This window comes from Numida meleagris, chromosome 3, assembly GCF_002078875.1.
Source record: "Numida meleagris isolate 19003 breed g44 Domestic line chromosome 3, NumMel1.0, whole genome shotgun sequence".
Lineage (NCBI taxonomy): Eukaryota > Metazoa > Chordata > Aves > Galliformes > Numididae > Numida > Numida meleagris.
This window is the reverse complement of record NC_034411.1, coordinates 32,212,403-32,233,687: the sequence shown is the minus strand read 5'-3', so window position 1 is coordinate 32,233,687 and position 21,285 is coordinate 32,212,403. Positions and strand designations below refer to the sequence as shown.

At 42.7% G+C, this 21,285-nt stretch overlaps 1 protein-coding gene across 1 annotated transcript in view; it reads left to right on the top strand.

Annotated features, from left to right (window-relative positions):
• VIT (vitrin) overlaps window positions 1–21,285 on the top strand; it is a 32,609-nt gene that overhangs the window by 3,198 nt on the left and 8,126 nt on the right. Inside the window, exons 4-13 of the mRNA XM_021390384.1 lie at window positions 867–1,000; window positions 4,830–4,907; window positions 7,640–7,720; window positions 9,078–9,284; window positions 9,963–10,013; window positions 14,247–14,285; window positions 14,388–14,444; window positions 15,203–15,265; window positions 18,259–18,306; window positions 20,762–20,824. Coding sequence (XP_021246059.1) covers window positions 867–1,000; window positions 4,830–4,907; window positions 7,640–7,720; window positions 9,078–9,284; window positions 9,963–10,013; window positions 14,247–14,285; window positions 14,388–14,444; window positions 15,203–15,265; window positions 18,259–18,306; window positions 20,762–20,824 — 821 coding nt within the window. The remainder of the gene's footprint in view (window positions 1–866; window positions 1,001–4,829; window positions 4,908–7,639; window positions 7,721–9,077; window positions 9,285–9,962; window positions 10,014–14,246; window positions 14,286–14,387; window positions 14,445–15,202; window positions 15,266–18,258; window positions 18,307–20,761; window positions 20,825–21,285) is intronic.

Sequence of the window (21,285 nt, the reverse complement as noted above, 5' to 3'; positions counted from 1 at the left end):
AGTCCCACTACAAGGCCGCACACCTGGGTGCCACTGGGCAGAGCACTGCCGTATCTTGGCTAGAGCGGCCACTGCTCAGCCCTGTGCTCTGGCGATGGCCTTCAAGGGGCTGGCTTTCATACAACAAATTCTTCTTTTGGATATTAGTGCACAGTGAAAATTGCATGTTTCTGCAAGCAAAGCTTGTCCCAGAGGGAAAGTAGAAAATACTGATGGTGAATGCAAATTCTGCTGTAGTCCAAATGCCAGTTCCCTGTATTACTGGAGTGAGGGTTTCAGTTTTCCCCATTTGCCAGTTGAATTTGGCTTTGTTACCTTACATGGCGCATCTCCGCAGCTTCTAGTAATATTTTGTTCAGCTTACTCTGGGCTGAAGTCAGAACCAGGCTCAGTTTTCTGTGGATAACACATGCTGAAAAACAAAAAGAACATTAGTTTTTGCAAAAGAACAAGTCAGGCAAATGGGAGGTTTGCCTTGGATTTGTCTAAATTACTGTTGTTGCGTGGCTGGCCCTCCAGCTCTTAGAGTGCATCTCCTCGTGTCTTCAGTCATGCAGTCATGCTTGTAGGAATTGCAAGGAGGGCAGAAATTTGTCCTCCTATGCAACTCAGTCAGCCTTAAACACTGAACCCATAGATCAATGGCAAGAAAAAATGGAGACTGACAGTGCTGTGTAGCTGACTGCTCTTCTGTGTTGATGAAGTACAATTTTTTCTTAGCAGCAGATTTAGTGGTAGCTTCGTAGCTTTGCTGTGACTCCTGGTTTAAAAATGGAATTGAGCACCGCCTACCTCATGGACTGTGTAACAGTTTCTGTGGTTTGGGGAGAATTCCCACCTTTAGCTACTATATTTTCCCCTTGCAGTGGTGCAATAGACAACACGGGTGGGAAGATCCTTGTTCAGAAGGTGGCTGGCCATGCTGGGTACCGGGGGAGCTTCTCCAACGGAGTCCGGTCGCTGTCGTTGCCACGCTGGAGGGAGTCCTTCCTTGTCTCAGGTACCGTGCTGAAGCACCTTGGTTAGTTTTTATTCTGGGCTTCCTATGGAGACAGCAAAGAAAAATACAGTCCATTGGAGCTGTGCACTGCCCATTGCAAATCTGCCAGAAGTGACAGGTCTGCACTGACTTCCCGAGGGCAGCCCAGCTCCTGTTGTTGATGCTTAAAATCCAAGCCACGCGTTGGGAATGGTGGGTAGGTCTCCCCTTGCATTTGCTCCCCTGAAAAGTACTGCAGCCAAGCAAGCTAAGCCCCCTCTATGTGACTCTATGACCGTGTCTTCTGAAATAACTTGTTCCAGTGCTGCCATTCGGGCTCTGCAGTGAAGCCATGTAGACTGTCTTGCTCTGGGATGTGAAGGTTTCCTTCATGAGTGAAGCAACACATTTTCACTATAGCTGTTGGACACAATGACCAAGGTTCTCTGAGTTCTTAAATAAAATTAAGTATGCATAGTTTAGTGATATATACATTTAAAATAAAAAACTGTCAACGTATCTCAAATCACATATAGCCATACTGCATTTGTACAAAACACTGTATTAAGAAATTCTATTGCTGTATCCCAAATAAGTTAAGAAATGCTTCTTCCTCTCTAAGCCAAAATGTTTTGATATCTACCCAGCACAAGGAAATCCATTTTAATTTAATACTAGTACCTTCTTCTCCCCATAGTACATACAACAGCTCACTTGGATTCAGTAATGAAGTTCACAGATGTTTTTGTAGGTTATATCCTCTTTGCACCAGTTTCATATTATCTCAAACCTGCCTGAACTCATTCTGCCCATACAAAAACAGGGTTTAATTACTTAACATACAATTTGTAAATCTAAATTCTTGCTTCATCCAGACAAGGGACCATTCCTTGCTGGTCCACACTTCTGAAGGTTTGGAATAGGTATGGCCAACTGATATTAGTTAACTACATCATTTCTGGAAAAATCAACAGCTCGAGCAATGGAACAGCCACTAAAAATAAAGAAATGTTTTCATGCAAAAATTTGTAGACAGTAAAGAAGGTCTTAGAAGCTGACCAAAATGAACTGCCATCTGGAGTTTGCATTAATATATTTGGATGCCCTTTTTTACAGCATTTTACCATGGGTACACCACACTATGAGAAGGATTTATTTTGGATGAGTATGGCTTTCCTGGAATAGCTGAATTGCTACTTGTACTTGTTGCTGTTTTTTTTTCCAAAAAACAGCACATTGTAATTCTGCTACATAAATGGGAAATAAGATCTTTTTACCTCAGCAGCTGCTCACTTGTCATTCTATAAAATTGCAGGAATTTTTTATTTGTAGTAACAAATCTTTACTCTTAATTAATGAGACACTATGACGGATGATACAAGAGAAAATTAGAACTACAGGTAAAGAGAAGATGAAAAATCTGCATACATGTAGGCATGATGAGATTTGTCTTTCACGACTTAATTTCAAGCATGTTGAACTGTTGTTCTAATGCAGTGGAACTACATTGTAAACTGCCTCAAGCATAAATCTGTCATAACATAGTATGTTTGATACCACATTTCATATAGAAATAGGAAGGAAGTTCTTACTAACTATACCTGCAGAAAATGTGGTAATTTTAGAGAGAAATTCGGTCGACTGAACTCTCAGGAAGGCTGCGCCAACAGTTTATTTCCAGTTAGGGTATTGTCATCAAGAGTTTGCGATGTTTAAATTATGAATAGATGTCCACACAAAAGAGCATGAATCCTTGGGAGAGCCAGGCAATGTGGTGGTGTGATTTAGGAGCAGTGGGGAATAAGGACTGTCCCCTAGGATTAAAGCACACCAGGAGGTATGCAAATGCACTGGTATTCACTTTCAAGCACTGAAATGCCTTGGCACTCAGCTGAATGGCTCCATTCAGTTTAGGGGGAGTTTGAAGCTAGTGGTTTAAGAAAATAGAGTCCTAAACCTCTGGTTTGCTAATTGCAAATAGGCATGAGAGGGTGAGCGATTACCACCCCATGGCTTGTACTTCAAACAGCCAGAAGCTGAGGTTTTCAACTCACATGTAAACCCATTTTTAAGTATGTTAAGCAAACTCTGACCTAGATTCAACTTTTTCCAGATGACATATCACTGGAAAGGCAAATCACCATAGCTCCAGAAAGCAGGGCCACCTTCAGGTTAGGCTTCAGAGCTACCATTTGACAACATATGGGATGCAAGCTGATGTTTATCAAAAACCACAGAGTCCAGGAGTAGCCAGCTTCTCCTCAGCAGATAGCTTATTTGCACAGTGAAAGTCTTCAGGTTTTCGTTAGAAATTAGATTAGCACAGAAAGAATCTAAATTCAAATAAAATTATTATGCTATTGCCACATCTGTGTACCAACAACTTACCTGGCAATTCTGCACTGCCAGGGATAAAGAAATGCATTTATCTATCATCTGCTGTCACATACCTTTTTCACCTTTCTGCCAAATTTACAAAAGAGCTCCCTACTCCCGCTTAGCTCCTGAGGCCAGTTTTACCTCTGGGGAAAGTGCCAGTGAATATCTGCTGTCCTTCACTTAGTCCACCTTCTGTGAGAAACCCAAGAAAAAGGAAAAAGCTCTTTCCAGCTTGTCCATGCATCTAAGTTGCCGGCTTGGTCTTTTAGGGAGCTGTGTTGACTTCTGTGGAGCTGCTCTCAAATTACACCACTGTAAATGAGAGATGGGATAGATCATTTCAGCATTGCCCCATTAGTGCCTCAAAGTAACTTCTTTATTGATAGCTGAAATTTCAGAGAGGAGTAAAACAAAGGGGTTAGAGACATGCAAAGGAACACGAAATGGATGGTCTGTTCCAGCACACAGCAATGAGTTCTGATGACTGCTGTTAGTCTCTAACTAGCCACGATGGCAACTGAATGGTCATCTAAAAGAACCACTGAGGACACAAGAGAAAGCAATCTTATCATCAAGATTCAGGTTTTGCAGGAAGTGGAGACTGGTCTAACCTGAAGTGGTCCAGATGCTTGACACAGCACATCATCTTGTAGAGAGTCACCAGGGACTGGAAGTCTTTATCTACACCACATCCAAGCTTGCACAGTTATGTTTTTTCCAGCTCCTAGAGAGCAGAGCAGTCTTACCTACATTGAGCTTCTCTGCAACATCTTTCATTCAGTTATATAGATATGCATTGAGAATATAAAACTGTCCCAAGAAATGGAATTGCATGGCTACATTTACCAATAGGGATGGCATCTGGTGTGGCTTTATAAAGATTTGTGTTTTAATGCTTAACTGGGAAACATACCTTGTTGTTTTAAGACAGGACTCTCATTTTAGATCTCAATATAGCTACCATATGTCCCCACACACAAGCGCAGTCTTCTCTCACTGTTATTACTGCAAAAGATTGTTGCCAGAAATGGCACGTTGCAAAGGGAAGGTCTGAAAAGAATGGTGTGTGCTTGACGAAACAAATCCCACATCAAATAAACTTTCTAGTTCAGCTACATATTCGGGTGCTGGAAAAAGGCTACCTAGAGAGGCAGAGGGTTTAAGTGCAGTTTATACAGATGTTCTTCAGAAGTGATCATTTCATGCTTAACACCATGTGAGAGCAAAGAAATAAACGGACTAACCTCTACAAATCCTTCCCAGGCCTGTATTTTCGTGCTTTCTATCTTTTTTTGAGATGCTGGGTTTTGGCATTGTTAGTGTAATGGTTTTGAGATTCTGCCATCAGATGAGAGAAATCCTCAGGAAAATGAGTTGGACAGTGAAATAGCAGGATCTGATTCTGAACACATATGTTAGAGGTTTTGTTTCTTATAATTTGCTGATATTTTGTAATGATTTTTTTTTGTAGAGGGCAAGCCAAGAAAGGGTGTAACATATCCATCAACTCTTGAATTCTCTTCCTCAAAGAGCACAGCTGTTAAACCAGGCAAGTAAATATGACCATCTTTCCTTAATATCAATTCACAACTATCTGCTGTAGCATCTCAGTTGTGTAATAAAAAAAATGTAATAATTGAGACTCTGAGGATAATGTACCCCTTATGCTCATCAATGTTACTATCTCATTCAGTTCTGTCATGGTCTTTTTTATGTTAAGCATACAGAATTATCCCAGACAATTTCTATTTTTTGGTCTTACCCAGATTCACAGACCTCTGTTCCCACCTACCTTCCCCCTCACTTAAAAACTGTATGATGTTGTTACTTGTTATATTTGAAGTAAGTCTTACGTGTTAGCTTTCTCTTAATGCTATTCACGTTACCTCTTGGGACACTTGATGTGGAAAGTATAGTAATACATAATAATATTAATGATATAGATGCCGATGTACAGCAGCTTTAGATAAGGATCATATGGTAAGGAATTACTCTGTGTAACTTGTTTAGCCTGCATCCCATTCTGTCAGACTCAACTCAGCTTAAATAATTTCTTTTCAGAAGTCTTTGATCAAGACACACACTAGGTGGTAGCTGATACTGAAGTGTACATGAAGTGTCTCCATCATGGAAATGACATTAGTTTGTGCTTTTTTTCACAGCTGTGTAAATTTCAGAATTTTCTCTGGGAGTATGAACAAAAAAAAGTGAATATCTTTTACTACTACACTTCTCTGTCATGACTCTCTTGCTCTTTGCTGAGTTCAAGTCTTCCTGAGCTTATCCACTGCGAAGAGTGATGTAAGGAAATGTGGGGCATCTTTCCCATGCATTCTAATGCCTGTCAGTGGGTGCATCCATCCAAGGTTGAACAGCTGTTATTTGAAGTCCTGCTTTTCTCCTGTACGTTACTGTTTGGTCCTTGGAAGCATAGTACAGAGATCTTTCCTCATTTTTAGGCTTTCACATGCACAATGGCATCTGAACACTGTAGTTGTTCAGCCTGAGTGTGTTTCACTCAAAGCCCAGCCTTTAGTTTGCAGTTCCTTTGTGTTTACATTCCACTAAGTACAGATTTGTACTTATGTCTTGGTGTAGAAATCACTAACTCACGTATTATGCACTGCTACAAAGGAGTTAACACCTTAGAAATTTTGCCTTTTCTGGAAAACGCTCACTAAAACCACATCTCTCTGTTCCCAAATCTACCCACACTTTAAATATCAGCAGAAGTGTGTCACACCAGAGCTGGAACAATTGCATCTGTGGTAGATTTTAGGAGGCCATAAGCAATGATTTCTTCCACCAGTGCTAGAAACCACATTACATGAAAATCAATATAGAAATGGGGAGTTGAAACTCAAGTCACATCTCATTCACACACACAAAGTACCAGAAGACTGCTCCTGCAGCAAGCTGATAGCATAAATGTCTTCCTTCACTTTGACTGAATGAATGAAAATGTTGGGATCCTAGCAACAAAAACTGCTTTCACACGGAGAAAACCCAGGATGACCAAAGGAGCAAATAATAACTGTTATATCAAGCCCAATGCTTGCAGAGTCCACTGCCTTGCTTTGCCCAGCCGTGTCCCACAAGTAGAAAAGAGAGCAGACCATCACAGGCGATCTTCTCCTAGCCCTCCTTAGCCCCATTGCGTCTGCACAGCCATCTCAGCTGTACTCTGCTAGAAACAGCTTGTTCTTGAGATAAGATCTCTGTAATATGTTGCTAGAACTACCTTGTGATAAAGCATTTCCTATTATTTAATTTTTAAAAGCTACCTCCTTCTTCTGATATGAATGATAGAGACTACATTGCAATATAATATGAAATATAGAGACTACAGCCCTTCGAGGATTACACTCACATATGTTACCAGATTAGAGAAAAATCCTTCTTCGCACCTGATCAGCTAGCTGCTGCAGATGCGCTTCTGGTCCTTTTCTTTAAATGTTGCTGGTGGCCACAGTGCCTCACAAATGATAATCAGATGAGGAAAACTTTCCCAAAACTATAACTATTCACAGGTGATAAAAACAATTACAGCTACTCTTTTAAAAGATAATACACATTATTAGGTAATCACTAACCCTGGAGTAATTTCTTAAGCAGGTCAATGATGCCAAAATAGCTAAAGAAGAGAAAAAAAAAAAAGTAGAAAGATCAAAATCCTCCAGTGCTCAGTCAGACCTAAAAGCATAGGCAGATCTGCTTGCAGGTAGCAATAAATGAATGGTAATAAATGTTCCAAGTATTTTGATGACTTTGGGTCTTAGAAGAACAGAAGGACCTAAAAATCACTCTTTCCTTCTAAGTGAGTCCATGGCATTCAGGATTTGGCCCCATGAAGATCTGACGGTGTCAGGCAAGGAAGAACTACATCTGAATGCGAACTAGTGACTGAAATACCATATGCTAGTTGGCATTCACCAGACAACCTACACACACCAGGACCCTGACTCACATTAATCTTATGAAGATTGGTTTATTAGTGGTAAAACCCCGTGTTTATTGCTCACTTCAGAAATTCTGTTGACATTGGCAGGAGCTTTTGGGCAGTCAGAAGCCTAAATGAGGCACCAAAAACATGCGGTGACTGCTGTCTAGAGGCGCTCATCCATCACTTTTTCTTACCTAGCAAGGAAGCCTTGAGTAGACTGACCAAACTTTCTAATGCCAGGTGTTGGGATGCCTCCCTTTGGAGATTGATGACCTCCTAATAGAAAAATTTATTTTATTCCAGAGCTGCCTTTGTTAACGTGTTTCATTTTGCTTCAGAGCCTAAGAAGCCAGAGCAAGACCTAAAAGTTACAAAGAGCGCAGCGATGTCTGATACATCAGGAAAAGCCTCAGAACAAGGTAGGGCTTGGGGATCTCCATGTCTCTTTCTAAAGGAACTCAATTACATTATCAGTCTCTTGCTTCATTGCCCATGGGCTTTCTGCTGTACTGTAAGCTCTCAGGTTCCTTGCTCCACGCAGCCAAGGTTACAGAGACTGCTGCTATGCCCATTCCCTGTTTCCACAGCACTGTCTTGCACAGGAAGTATCCCTTTGCTCCCTGTCCTCCTTTTCTTAGTGCAGCAGCTTGGAGCAGGGTACCACTCAGCCCAAAGAGAGCTGATTCACACTGATTTTTCAGCTGAGTTGTTTTGTTTTTCTTCTTAGCTTGCTTTCAGCATTATCCCATTAAAACTGTCTGAGACATGAGTTTTTCCACCAGCTTGCATTAGGTGGTAATTAATCCACCAGACAGCTTCATGATGATGCTTTCCAAAAGGGGAACATCCAGCAATAAAATGCAAGCTTGTGCTGTGCTGCAATGAATAGGCTGCATGAAGGCACACCACTCCTTTTCAGTGCACACGATCTGTCAAGCTGTCCCTGGGGACATGGGCAGAGAGGAGAGGAACAAGGCTGAGATTAACTTGGAATATATTTTAGGGTGACTTTGGTAGATAGGTGAAGAAGTAAAAGATGAAGATTTTCTAATACACTGACTGGAAAAGAACGGAAGCACACTAAACATTTTGTATAACGCTATTTAGGATGCACATTTTTGCAACTAGAACTGTCTCTGTTTTCATGACAGACTTTTAAAAGCAGTAGCAGCTGTGAGCTGAGACAAACTGAGCTGAAATGGGCACCCCTGTGCGCTGCTCTCACCGCACCCCTAAGCCAAAGCCTTCCTGACTCCTGCTCTAACCCTCTCCTGAATCCCTGAAACCTGTTGTTCTGCCAGCAGCATTTCAGTGGTGGTAGACAATGCATACTTCATTCTGGACTATGACTCAGAATTGCCATCTTTTTTTATTAGATGTCTGTTGATTTCTATTTATACTGATTTTCAAAGGGTTCAATTACACTGAGAAAAGATGATGGCAAAACAGAAACTGCAACTTCAACTGACTGTTTGAACCCCTGTACAGGTCTGAGACACCTGTCGGGCAGACAGTTTATCTCTTTCAAAGCAGAGAAAGTGTAGGAGAAACACTAAGTCTATGACAGGCTGTTGTCAGCAATCCCAGTGCCACACAGGCGTGTAAGCCATACTTCCACACAGCAACGAAGGCTCTAATGGTGTCCAGAGATGAGGATGCTTGTAGACATCCTAAGGAAAGCATCACCGTCTTGGTTGCCTTCAACAGCAAGAGTCCCTAATGGTGTCTCTATGTCACGTACAACATAGCAGAGTGCTTGCATCAATGTTCCTACAGGGGACACGGTCCGCAAGGTGTATCAGACATCACCGGTACCAATGCCAACCACACAAATGGCAGCCACAACACCAACTCCAACGACCACAACCACTGATCCTCTCAGCACAACGCCAAAGCCAACCACAACACCAGCAACAACAAGAACCGCAACAAACTCAGCTGCAGCCAAGCCTCGACCTGGACTGCACAGGGTCAGGGATACAGGTCAGTAGCACAGATGTTTTCATTGCTTTCCTCCTGACTAACAGTTCTCCTAAAGGAACAAGACATGCAGTTGAATATACCGTTATTTAGTAGATCATTAGTACAGTGGTTCAATGCATGCATATTAAGAGTGGATAAAGAAATTAATTCCAGCAGATGGGCTGGAGTTAGAATTGCAGTATAGTCTCTGAAGCACATATGGAAATGGTTTGTCTCACATCAACTCAAATGTGGTTAGATTCCCCAAAATAAGCATTCATCTTCAGTAAGCAGAGCAATTATGGCTAGTCATCTAACTTTGCATCTAATTTATTGCCATCTAAACTGATTCTTGTGGGAGAAACCTTTCCATCTCCAAACACTGTCGTGATTTTCAGGTATAGTAGTCAACAAATTATTTCCTTGACTCATGCATCTGGACTGAATGTTCAACAAATAGGTTAAGATTCGATTTAGATTTAACTCTGTGATAACTTTCAATAAATGAAAGTTGTAATATAAATTTCTCTAATAGCTCTTGGATTTTAAAGATGAAAACACTGTGAAGGAATTCACCCCATATAATTTTTTCACACCTGTTTTTCCCTAATCTTTTCTTCTCTTCATTTATTTTTATTCATACATATTGGTGTCTTTTCTATGGTTCAGTAGATGAAAATCAAAATCTCTTATTTTTAGGTTCTAGCAGTATCCACCCTGCATATTCCTCTGTGGCAGCTGCAGCATCAAGTAAGTACAGTAAAGAAGTATGTGCCACAAGGCATGCAGTGTGGTATATTTTAAGGCAGCAGTGACTCAAAAACCTTTCAAGCCTCAGCAAACTCAGTGGTTGAATACAAGTCTGGATTTAAACTGAAAAATATATGCTAGGTCTGATATGTCAGAGATGTTGATCACCCAGAGTTCTGGGGAATCCTTTCTAGTGAATAGCTGCACTGGATTTTGCAATTCTTGAGAAAAAGTTTGTGCTGTTGGAGTTGCATTTTTCTGTTGCTTCCTCCTGTCTTACTCTCTTAAAGGAAAATGTGATTTACTTGTAAGGTACATAGTACAGACAGTTGCATTGCTATTTAAACTTAGGGCTGAGAGTTCTGAAATGCCAACTTTAGTTTTTGTGAAAACCTCAGGCTGTGGTTCCAAGCCTGGCATAAATGCAATGTTTGTCCTGGCATGTCACTCGTGTTTTTGACAACAGAATTGTGGCTGTTCAGAGCTCTGCAGCTTTATCCAGAAGCCTGCCTCCATTCTAGCCCACAAGCTGCAATGCAAATATGTAGAGGGGTTTTCTCATACAATGGGTAATTGCTCAGCCGAGGAAGGGAGAATATTTTCAGCTGTCTGCAAGTTTCTGAGTATGACAATATTTGGGGGGTTGTATGAAAGTGAGCTGGATTGGGTTTGTATAAAAGACAGCTGGAAGATTTCATACTCTACTGCTACTTCTGAGTGCTTTGAGCTTGGTTCTGGTCTCACACATGTAACTGTGGCCATACCTACAGCTGAGTAATTCAAAGCCAGAGTACATGGCAGGCATCTTCTGGCCATTTCAGGTCTTGAGAGAAAGGATCATTAAGTCAAATTTAGCTGTGAGCCCAGAAGTCTCCTACCTCACTATTCATACCTAGAAAGCCTGCCCACACCAAAGGAGCACCATGAGCATCCCCCTTCATCAGTTCCCACATACTAGGAATAAGTGACCCTGCGCATCCAACAGAGCATGCTCCTGCCCTGCTCTGAGTTAAGGACAGAGGCTGGGAAGTTAATCTTACAGAGTGAAATGTGCAGGTATGTGCATGGCACTATATACAGAAGTGCCAACACAAATCCAAGCAGTTTAATTTCAGTGGGAATCTGCATTATTTTGTACCTACTATGTCTGTAAACCTGGTCCTGCTTATTGCTCTCTTTTCTGCTTCATGTTGTCTCCAGCTGGCACAAAAGAGGCCACTACTTTCTTCACTGACAATTAGGAAAACCTATTTGAGATTCCCTAGGCATTAAGAGATGTATGTTGAGAGTGAAGTTTTGGCAACACTGAAGTCAGTGGGAAGGCTATGCTTGTCTTTAGTGAGACCAAACTTTTAGTCAAAAAGCAAAATGTTAAAAGTAATTTTAAAAAATTACTCACTACTTCAAGTATTTCTTCATTGCAGTGTAGTTCTGTTTCTTCAGAATTTTCTTTACTGAAGTCCTAGGCATAAATTAACTCCCAAAAGATTAAAGTGATGAGATTTAGGGACAGGTTCTTGTGAGCTGGAGTACTGCTGAACATGTACTTCTGATTTCACGGACTTCATTCCTAGGACCATACTACTCAGTATCCATCTTGAATTTTCCTGATTTCTTCTTGATTCTGAAGGACAAGAACTGGTAAAAAAAGAAAGGAAGAAAGGAAGAAAGAAAACAAATTTATAAACACATACAAAGTAGTTAATGAGCTTTCTCTATCAGAGGAGACCTCAGAATTCACTCCTATTATTGTGGACGGAGTTTCTAATGGTGCTGTTGGCTTTAACCAGACAGAAACTAATATTCTCTTGCCTATCTTGGCTCTCAGGTCATGCAAATCTACCTCTCACAGGGCATTCATAGTTTGCCTGCAAAAGACTTCTCAGAAGTAAATAATGTTGAAATAGAGCTCAGTCAGAAGGAGCATGGCTTTGGCTGCTGTTAGTTAAAGTGTTTCTGTTCCCAGCACAAATACGGACAAAAGTTCACAGGGACAAAAGCAAAGCACAACTTGTGGTTTAGAGCATTGGATTAGGCACAGAACTCCATCCTAGCTCTTCCTCTTCATTCCCTTTTAGCTTCTGTTTTTGTCAAAGATGCAGAATCACCGCAATTTCTGAGACTGCTCCATTGCAGGATCCCTGCTTTAAAGATTATGGAATAAAAAAGGAAAAAGTTGCAAAAAAGTTGCAAAGATGCTAAAAGAAAAAACAACGTGACTTGCATGGCATGTGATATCTTATTCCTTCTTATCTGCCCTACTAAAGAGTGCAGCATGCAGTACAGTGCTAGCCTGAGTATTTGGCCTCTCCCACCCCAGCTCTTCAAGCAATCATTTCCTGTGCAGCTGCTTGGATCCCAAATTGGGTATGAATCCAGTGCTCCTGTGAACACTGTGATCACAAATCATGTCTCCATCCTCTGTGCCACACTGAAGCACTGAGCTGGAAAATCTGCACTAGGCTGTGAGAGTCCACCCTGCACTCTGGCCTGCTCAGTTCAGCCTCACCTCTTTTCTTTTCAGCCTGTGACCTTGAGCTGGGTGCTGCCAACCACAACCTTTCATCCCCAGCTGTGACTTACCATAGTAGTAAGAAAAGAAAATAGGAAAGGACTGGGGAGACAACATCATTATAAGCAGCATAGAAAGCTCTCATCCAACAGAGTGAAACCATCCTAGCCCATAGGAATGGAAAGCACTGGATAGGGGCTGCACTGGGGTGGACAGCTGGAGCCTGTGTTTGGATGCAGCATGGTTACTTAGCCCACCAGAGATGCTGACTAAGCTGCAGAGGAAATTCGTGTTTCTTGAATGGAGTAGCCGCTCACCTTCTCAAATCAGTTTTCATCATTTATAAGGCTTGGCACCACCAAAAGGAGCATGGAAAGCAAACCAAGTGGCTAATGCATGTGGAGAGAGAACAAAAGTTATGGTGCATGCAACTTAAGAGCTAATCTCTGTCTTACCCTTGTGTACACTGTTTCAACTGGCCTTGTAAGCACAGACACTCAGGCAATCCTAAACCAAGGCAAACTCTCAGGCACAAAGTTGATTTTCTTCCAGTTCTTAGGTATGTACATATCTTGGGTGCGAAAAGCACGCCCAACTCTATACCATGCTGCTGCATAAGAAGCTCTCGCTCTCCAGAACCCAAGAAGGCAGCCTGTGCTACCTGCAGATCACCTGGAGACAGAGCTAGAAGCCTACAAAGTTTAAAAGCCTGGCAGGTGAGCCTGTAATTTCCCAGAACAGGATCTCTTTGCCTTTTAAATTTTCATGGTCTCTCAGGACAGCTCACAGAAATTCCATCAAAGGGCTTCCAGTAGTCTGCGAATGTTCAAGTTTGGGTCATGCACACACTATTTGCTGTCACTTAATTTTGTAAAATAAAGTCCCCAAGTAGCAGCAGTTCCTGTTTTCTCAGACAACCATTAAAAATGGCCTCATTTATGATATCTTACTGAGAAATATCTCACGGGGCCATTGTTCTCATAAGTCAGCTAAAACATTCCTACTAATTTCAGCAGTCTTTGGAATGTTAACAAGCTTCTTAAGAGCAATTAATGAAAAGAAAAGCATTATTGAAGACAATCTTCATCTGCAAATGCTTTGAGCCTTCAGTATTTTTGAACAGTGGGAGTTTAATGTATTAACACAATCACATTAAATAAACATTTTGTATAGACAGTGATGAAGACATTTCAGACACATGAATTCTCCCACATTGTTTTTGTTATTGTTTCATTATTTACAGTCTGCCTGCTTGCTTGTATCTACTCACTGGCTCTTGTCTCAGATTGTAAGCTCCCTGCAGGAAGTGTGGTATCTGGTCTGGGTTTTGTTTTGGTTTGTTTGTAACATTTCTCACACAACTGGATAGTACTGAAATAGAAATAAAAACAGATAACAAGCATGAGCAATTGAGAAAGGAAACTTAACAGGGAAAGCAAATCACGGCAGTAACTACAAACATCTTAAGTGCAAACCAGAGACAAATACAAGTAGTACTCATAACTGAAGTGAATGTCAACTAATCTAACCAGACAGAACAAGGCAATTCTTCTTTATGCTGACTTAAAATGTAGGGTGTTAACATCTGAAAAAGGATATCAATAAAAACTCTCTGTCTGTGAACAATCAACTCTAATAGCAATAAAGTGAGACTCAGGTAGAGTGGTCTTGCACCAAATATGGGGTACAAATGACGCTTCTTCACTTTGATGTCCACTCAGGACAGGTTCAGGCTTCACAAGGAAGAGGACTGAATACAGGTACGTATTAAACTAATAATAACTAGCAGATTTTTTATTGCTAGAATGCTAGAAAACATTGTTTTTCAGTTCTTTTTACTAACCAGTGCAATATTTTCAAAGCATTCAGGGGCACTTCCACCTCTGCAAATAACAGGAATATTTTGCGACCCAATGCAGGTAACAAATCACTTCTCTTATTTCCCCCCATCACCCACCTCTACAGAGCAGATATCACCGTAGTAATTGCATGGCAATAGCATAAATTCTAGAAAAAGAATGGGAATTATTAAACTTAGAATTGTTCTCAGAATAATGTCCTATGCCTATTTACATAGGTACTTTATAATATTTGCTGTTGCAAAATGTCAGGAGAACATTGCGCCTTGGGGTCCATAGGCCTAACCCCAAGAAGAATCACTGAATCACAGAAGGCCTGGGTTAGAAGGGACCTTAAAGGCCACCACCCAGTTCCAACCCCCTGCCGTAGGCAGAGTTGCCACCCAACTAGATCAGCCTGTCCACAGCCCCAACCAACCCGGCCTCAAATGCCTCCAGGGATGGGGCACCCACAGCTTCTCTGGGCCGCCTGACAAGTGTTTTCAGTTTCCAGCCCCTGAGCACGGTCAGCATCTCAGGACCCAGTGGAGCTCATTACTCCAGCGCACCAGAGAACTACAGCACCTTCTAACATTCAGACTCCTTTCTCTTGCTTTTGCCACCCTCCCTAAGCTTTTACATTCTTCCTTTTTTTGTTTGTTTGTTGTTTTTTGGTTTTTTTTTTGTGGTGGTGGTGGGTTTTTTTAATCCATCTTCCATTTGGTCTTAAAACACATACAGAAAGAAAGATAGTTCAGGGCCCCCTCATCCCTTGAGGTCATGCTTCTCTGTCCTGGCCAGCTGGTGTCTAACCTCAGTCTCTCTCTCGCACTGTGCAGGTATTCAGCGCCAAGAGCCTATTGCCACCTTCCGTAGGCCTGCTGGGTCTCCAGCCCATCTGGGTGAGCCAGACTGCTAGGTGCAGGTTTTCTGTCTTCTTTCATGGCTTTAGTAACCCTAAATTAGCCCACATGCTGCACTGCAGAGTAACTCTCTTTGTGCTGGAGGGCCAACCAGCAGCTTCCAGAATGAGGAGGCACAGGACAGCTTGGTCACTAGCGAGCTGTTGTTTCAGGCTGTGGGAATCAACATCTACCACAGGGCTTGTAATTTACCTTATTTGTTAGTCAAAATGAGGAACAAAACCCCAGGCCTGTGCAGCCTATCAGGTCTATGATGGAGCTAAATTTTCTGCTGTTCCTGTTGTTATCAGGAGCCTCCAGGCTGATTGCAACATAGGGATTGTATTAACACTGAGGGTAGAAACATCATCTATGCATTTCTTCTTCCCCAGCTGTGCAATTCACCATCCACTTCATCAGCAAGCAGCCAGTGGCACTCTGGAAGGTTGCTGGCAACTTCACGTGGCTCCAGAGCACTCGGATCACATGCCAACACCAGATCTGATAGCAGAGCTTCTCAGGGATGGCTTTGTCCAGGAGCAGCCAGGGCGGGGGGAAGAACAGGAGCAGAGGCAGCCCAACACCCTGGGCAGGGAGAGGGTGCAGTGCCTGTGGGTGTACCGGGGCTATGGCAGCTTTGGTGAGAGCTCAGAGCTGTAGAAGAAGCATTACAACAGGGGAGAGGGCAAGGAGTGCAGATGTTAAGGACGGAGGACCTCCTCATGCTGTAGGACCTTTCTGGGTAATGGGGGTCAAGTGCTCATGCCCTGTGATCTCTCCATCAAAACAACAGTCTGCAGTTGACCTAGTACAGCATATTTAGAATGAATACACTCCGGCTCCTCCTGAGACTTATTCTGTTACCTTGCTTTTACATCATTCCTGTTTGTTTCAATCTCATTCTGTTCCTTTGTTTCGATCAGTGTTTGTCTTTCTGACGTTCTTTTGGCCATATCAATATCACAGCCTTTTTATTTTTTAATCTCATAATTGTTATCTTCTCTCAGTCCTCTTTGCCCTTGTCAAAATCCAGTGCCCACCATCACAAGGGAAACAAGTGGGCAATATATGCCCATACAGAACAGCAGAGCAAATATGTTGCCTGTAAAGGTGCCCAAAAAAGCAGTGCATGAATTATGTTACACCATGTACAGGAGAGAGAGCCTGGTATGGCAAGAAAATGGGAAGAGCCCGGTGATGTGCTGACTAAGCCTCAATCTGTCCAAATCTTTGCCAGAGAAGTAGGGGAATGCCATGCTGAATCTTGTTTGAATCAGTTAGAGTTTGATCCCAGCTAACATATCTGAAGATTTCCCCAAGATGACTGCAAAGCACAATTATTCCATAACGAATAACTGTTTTCTCAGTCACAGAACAAGAGAGAAAAAAAAACCTGCAAACATACACTTGTTGTATTCCCTACAAACCCTGATCTTTTTTCAGCCCAGGTGCTGGCAGCTCAGATGTGTTGCTTCCAAGCAGCCAATTTTTCTCACGGTCAAAGGGAAATTCCTGGACAACTCCTTGCTTTCTTGGAAAGGAGAGTTGTTTTTCTTGATCCTGCAAAGCGAGTGCACACTGCTCAGCAAACAACAGCTATTGAGCCTGTGGGCTTGGCGGGGCTGTCAAGGGAGCTTCCTCTATTCAGCTCAGGTTAGCAAAAAGATTTGCTTGGAAAACACCCATCCTGACACAACATTTGTCTGCTTGGCTTCTTGCTGCTTGCTTTCAAGAAGGTCCCAGCTCCTCCAAGCGCTTGACAATTACACATCTTTTTTAAAATTTTTTTTTAAAGATCAGTCTTGGAGCATTTTAAAAATCAACACTTGATTTTTGTGGGCATCATCAAGCAAACAAAAAGCCCTAGACACTTAAAAGAATGCTCTTTTTCCTTTCAAAGGAACACTGAATTGAAAGCTTGCTCTGTGATGTGTCTAGGACTACATCCAAGCACAGAGCTTTTCCCTGGATTCATGAATCACTCAGAATTTATGCATTCTTCATCTCTGCAGCCAGATACCCAAATTCTTGGCACTTGTGCTTGTCTTCATTCAGGTCTTCTCACTACAGAAAGTTTTCAAAGGACATGAGCCATGGGAAGACTGCTCAAAGGAGCCATACACAGATCTTCCTCAGTACCAATACACAGCAATTTGGAAGGACCCACAGTTATCTGAGTCAGTTGTTCTAGAGAAAAGTAAATCTAGAACGAGTCCACCATTACTCCTACTGACAAAAAAAAAAGTCTTTTCCTGGTGTTACCGAAAAACATGTCTTTTCTGAGGTTATATAGGCAGATAAGCTAGAGGAGCCTGCACTGCAGTCACACTGGGGCGGCAGTCTCACAGAAAGGTCAGTGCTTCATTGGCTGGAGGACACTGGTAAGCCCACAGCTCCTTTTTCTTTTTTCCAGATCAATATGTGGTTCACCCATTGGCTGCAATCTGGAGGACACCAGCCACTAGTCTAGTTAGAGAAGCATTACTTTTTGGAGGAGTCCTTCAGGAGGCTCCAAAAGCAGACACCTGTGGGCTTATTTATGAACGCATCAATTTTGATGGAGTTTTTTCCATGCCTGATAGGCTGCAAACAACATTTAGACACCTTCTTCGTGAAGTTTGAACAGGTTCAAGCATTACAGAAATCAGTCGATTGCAGATTTTCAGTGGGAAACAATCTAGGCCAAGCAAAAGTATACTGAAATTGGTATAACTGTCTTGGTGTCAGTGCAGTTTTGAGGAACATAACCAAAACTGGTCTAAAGAGGCATATTGAAACATAAAAAAGATGAGAGCTCTGGAGCCAGTGATGTAAGGCTGTTAAATGTGGCTTGAAATTTGTCTATAAAGGTTTCCAAGTTTACTGATTTCCTTAGCTCCTTCTCGTGAATAGTGATTCACTATATAAATTGACTTTTCTAAACTGAGCTTTTTAATCTCCAGTAATTCCATTACTTTTAAGTAATACTTTGTCTTTTCTTTCATGTATGAAAGCAGTGGAAACAGACTTGTGGAAACCTGGACTGAGCTTTTTTGACGCAGGTAAATATTTAAAGCATTTGGTAACCAGACTGGGAATCATTGTTTTCTGTCACACATGGGGAAAGCTCACACTATTAATCAGGTCCATGGCACTGCTGATAATAATCTCACTCTAAGAAGTAATTACAGTATTTAAAATGACAAACGAGGTATGTAGTTTACATCTTAGTAGTTAAAATTATTCTGTGCCTTCATCATTCTCGAGTTCCTGCCAAAAGTGGGAGCAGAACAGATGAGCTCTGGAAAGAGTTGGCAGTTCTACTGCAGGAAAGGGGTTCTAGCTACTGAAATTCACTTGCAAATAAGAAGGTATTTTGGGAATGCCACAGCTGGGAAAGCAGTCTAGAAATGCAATCAGTGAAAAAGATGGCAAATTTTTCTGATGCAAATATATGTACTTAAGAAGGAAGGGCATTCAGATGAGAATAGGGGATTTAAACTGTGCTTAAAAATTAGTAGGCATTATTAAGATTTTCTAATGTTTTAGCCTTAAAAAGTGAGAAGACAGCATTTTTAGAACTGCTGGTGAGTGACAAAACACCTTACATTTGTAGCAGGCTCAAGAGGCAGAAGATCAAGACTTGAGCAATCCTTAGCCAGGTGCAGTTAGCAAGTGCACAACTCACACGTTCAATATTTAAGGGATCTCTTTTCCTAAGAACATTTAAAGTAGACTATGCAAAGTCTACTTTGCAAAGTCCATGCAAAGATATGGCAGTTCATCACGGGGTGTTCTTAAAAGGGGCTGGACCATCCAGTATAAGGTGTCTTTTCCACCACCAGTTTTGCTGCTGGAGGGGGCTGTGCTATGTTGGTGGCCCTGGCAAAGACCATCCCCCCACACGCCCAAAGCCGAGGCGTGACTAATCCTCCCACTGGCTGCTATGAGCAGTGCTGCCTGTTTGCATTAGCTTGCAAATCCAGTGGCAGTGGCTCTTCAGTCAAAATTTGCATCATCTCAAACGTGAACAGATTTCCCTTCTCCAGGAGTGGCACTCTGAGCCAGGGAGAGAGCATGTTTCTCTCCAGCCTTCAGTGGGTTTAATTAGAAACAGCTACGGTGCAGTGTTCAGGGCCAGTGGTGCAGAGGGGCACTCCGAGACAGCAAATGACAGATTGCATTGAATGCAGTGAAAGGTTGGGTGTGGGAGAAGGGATGTTGTGTTAACAGTTTCTCAGAAACTGAAGCGTCCGTGTGATAAAGTCTGATGAATTCAGACTGTCACTTCAAAGGAATGGTTCCTGGTGTGCCGTGTAGTCACTGCTGTCTTGCTGAAATGAATGGGGAGTTTAATCACCACAGACAGCTGTGACAATCAGTGAAGAGAACTTTAATTAGCATGGAGTAGGCTGCCCATGCGGTGAGTTGAAATTCCCATGGCAGTAACAACGTTAAATTGGACTGGCAGAACCCACAGATTCTGACCACCTCCCCAGGTGGTTATTTGGTGGGTGACCTTATTGTTACAGGGAGCACAAAGCAGCCTGCTGACCCACAGCCTCCAAGAACAGCTGGTGGCACCGGCAGCAGAATGAGGAGTGCCACGGTGCTCAGGTGCACTGTTCTGACAGAGCTCATGGCAGCCTTGGGTATGGACTGTGGATTTTATTGAGTACAGACACACACATGAGGCAGACAGCTGTGAATTAACTTCCACATAAAGTTTGTCTGCTAAAATGAGAGGCACATGTTAGTATCTAACCTCACAACAGATTTAATCCACCTGTTTCATGATCTGCAAGTAAGGTAAGCACGGTGTATGTGGTGCCAAGCTGGCACGTAGTGTTGGAACATAGTGCTGTGAGGTGGAGCTACTGAGGTCTGCTACTGAGGGAAGTTACACACCTGTGATTAAAGGCTACACCAGTGTACACGCAGTCATGAGGACAAGCTGCTGAGTATTTGAGGACACAGCCTCAACAAAACCTCCTCTCCTGACCCACAACTTCACACAGCTTCACCATGCAGGGGAAATGGCTCCAAGCAGTTGTATTCCCACAAGAGGTGAGTAGTTAGATGTGAATAGAATGGAAGGTAGACTGGTGAAAGTTGGAATTTCCTGTTTTCTTAAATATTTTCTGCACTATTACTGCTCAGTCATTAATATCTCCAGCAGCCAGCTAAGTGGTGCACAAGCTCAGAGCTGTTACGGCTGCCATAAGATTCTGGTATTGCCCTTTCCTGATGTCCCCTGGCCACCCACTCTCTTTACACATGCAGCATGCAGCGCTCTCATGCTGGGGCTGCTGACTGCCCTGACAATGGAAGTGGTGGAGGTGAGTTACCAGGACTTGCTGCCCACCCGCGCTTCCCTCTCACGTTTACCAGCTTCAGGCTGCAGGCATTCAGCAGCAGCCCACAGGCTCCCTCCAGGCACCCATGCAGACACCCAGAGCCGAAGCAGCCTGGCACACTTCAACAGAGCCTCTCCTCTCCTCTCCTCTATCTCTCCAGGTTTTGCTTCAAAGGAGGAACTGAACCTGAAGCCGCTGGAGGCGACCTCCCAGGGGAACCCAAGTACGTACCTCAGAATTAATCTCTTAATTACACAGTGCCATCTTATTAATTATCTGCTACTAGAAGGCATTCAAATTAAATAGCAACAAGGACATTTTAAAGAAAACTTAAGAAACTGGAGGAATACATTTTCCTCTGCGGAGGAACAGCAAGTGCTTCCTGCCGGTTCCTCCGACAGACACAGTTGGTTTTGGTTTTCCAAGAAAGGAAGCACAGCTGAGATGTAGCTTACCTGGGCAGCAGGACGATGGCTGCTCGCTGCTCCTCCATGGGGAAAGCTCAGCTCCATGCTCTGGGCAGGCACAGCTCCTCTCAAGGCGTTCTGATGGTGCAGGACAGCAAAGCAATGAGCTGCGGCCAGGGATGGGCAAGCAAACCCTGGTGACCGCACACACTCCTGTCGCCGCACAGGCACTCTTCCTGCTGCAGAGGGTGGGGGGGGAAGAAACCGTCTGAGAAAT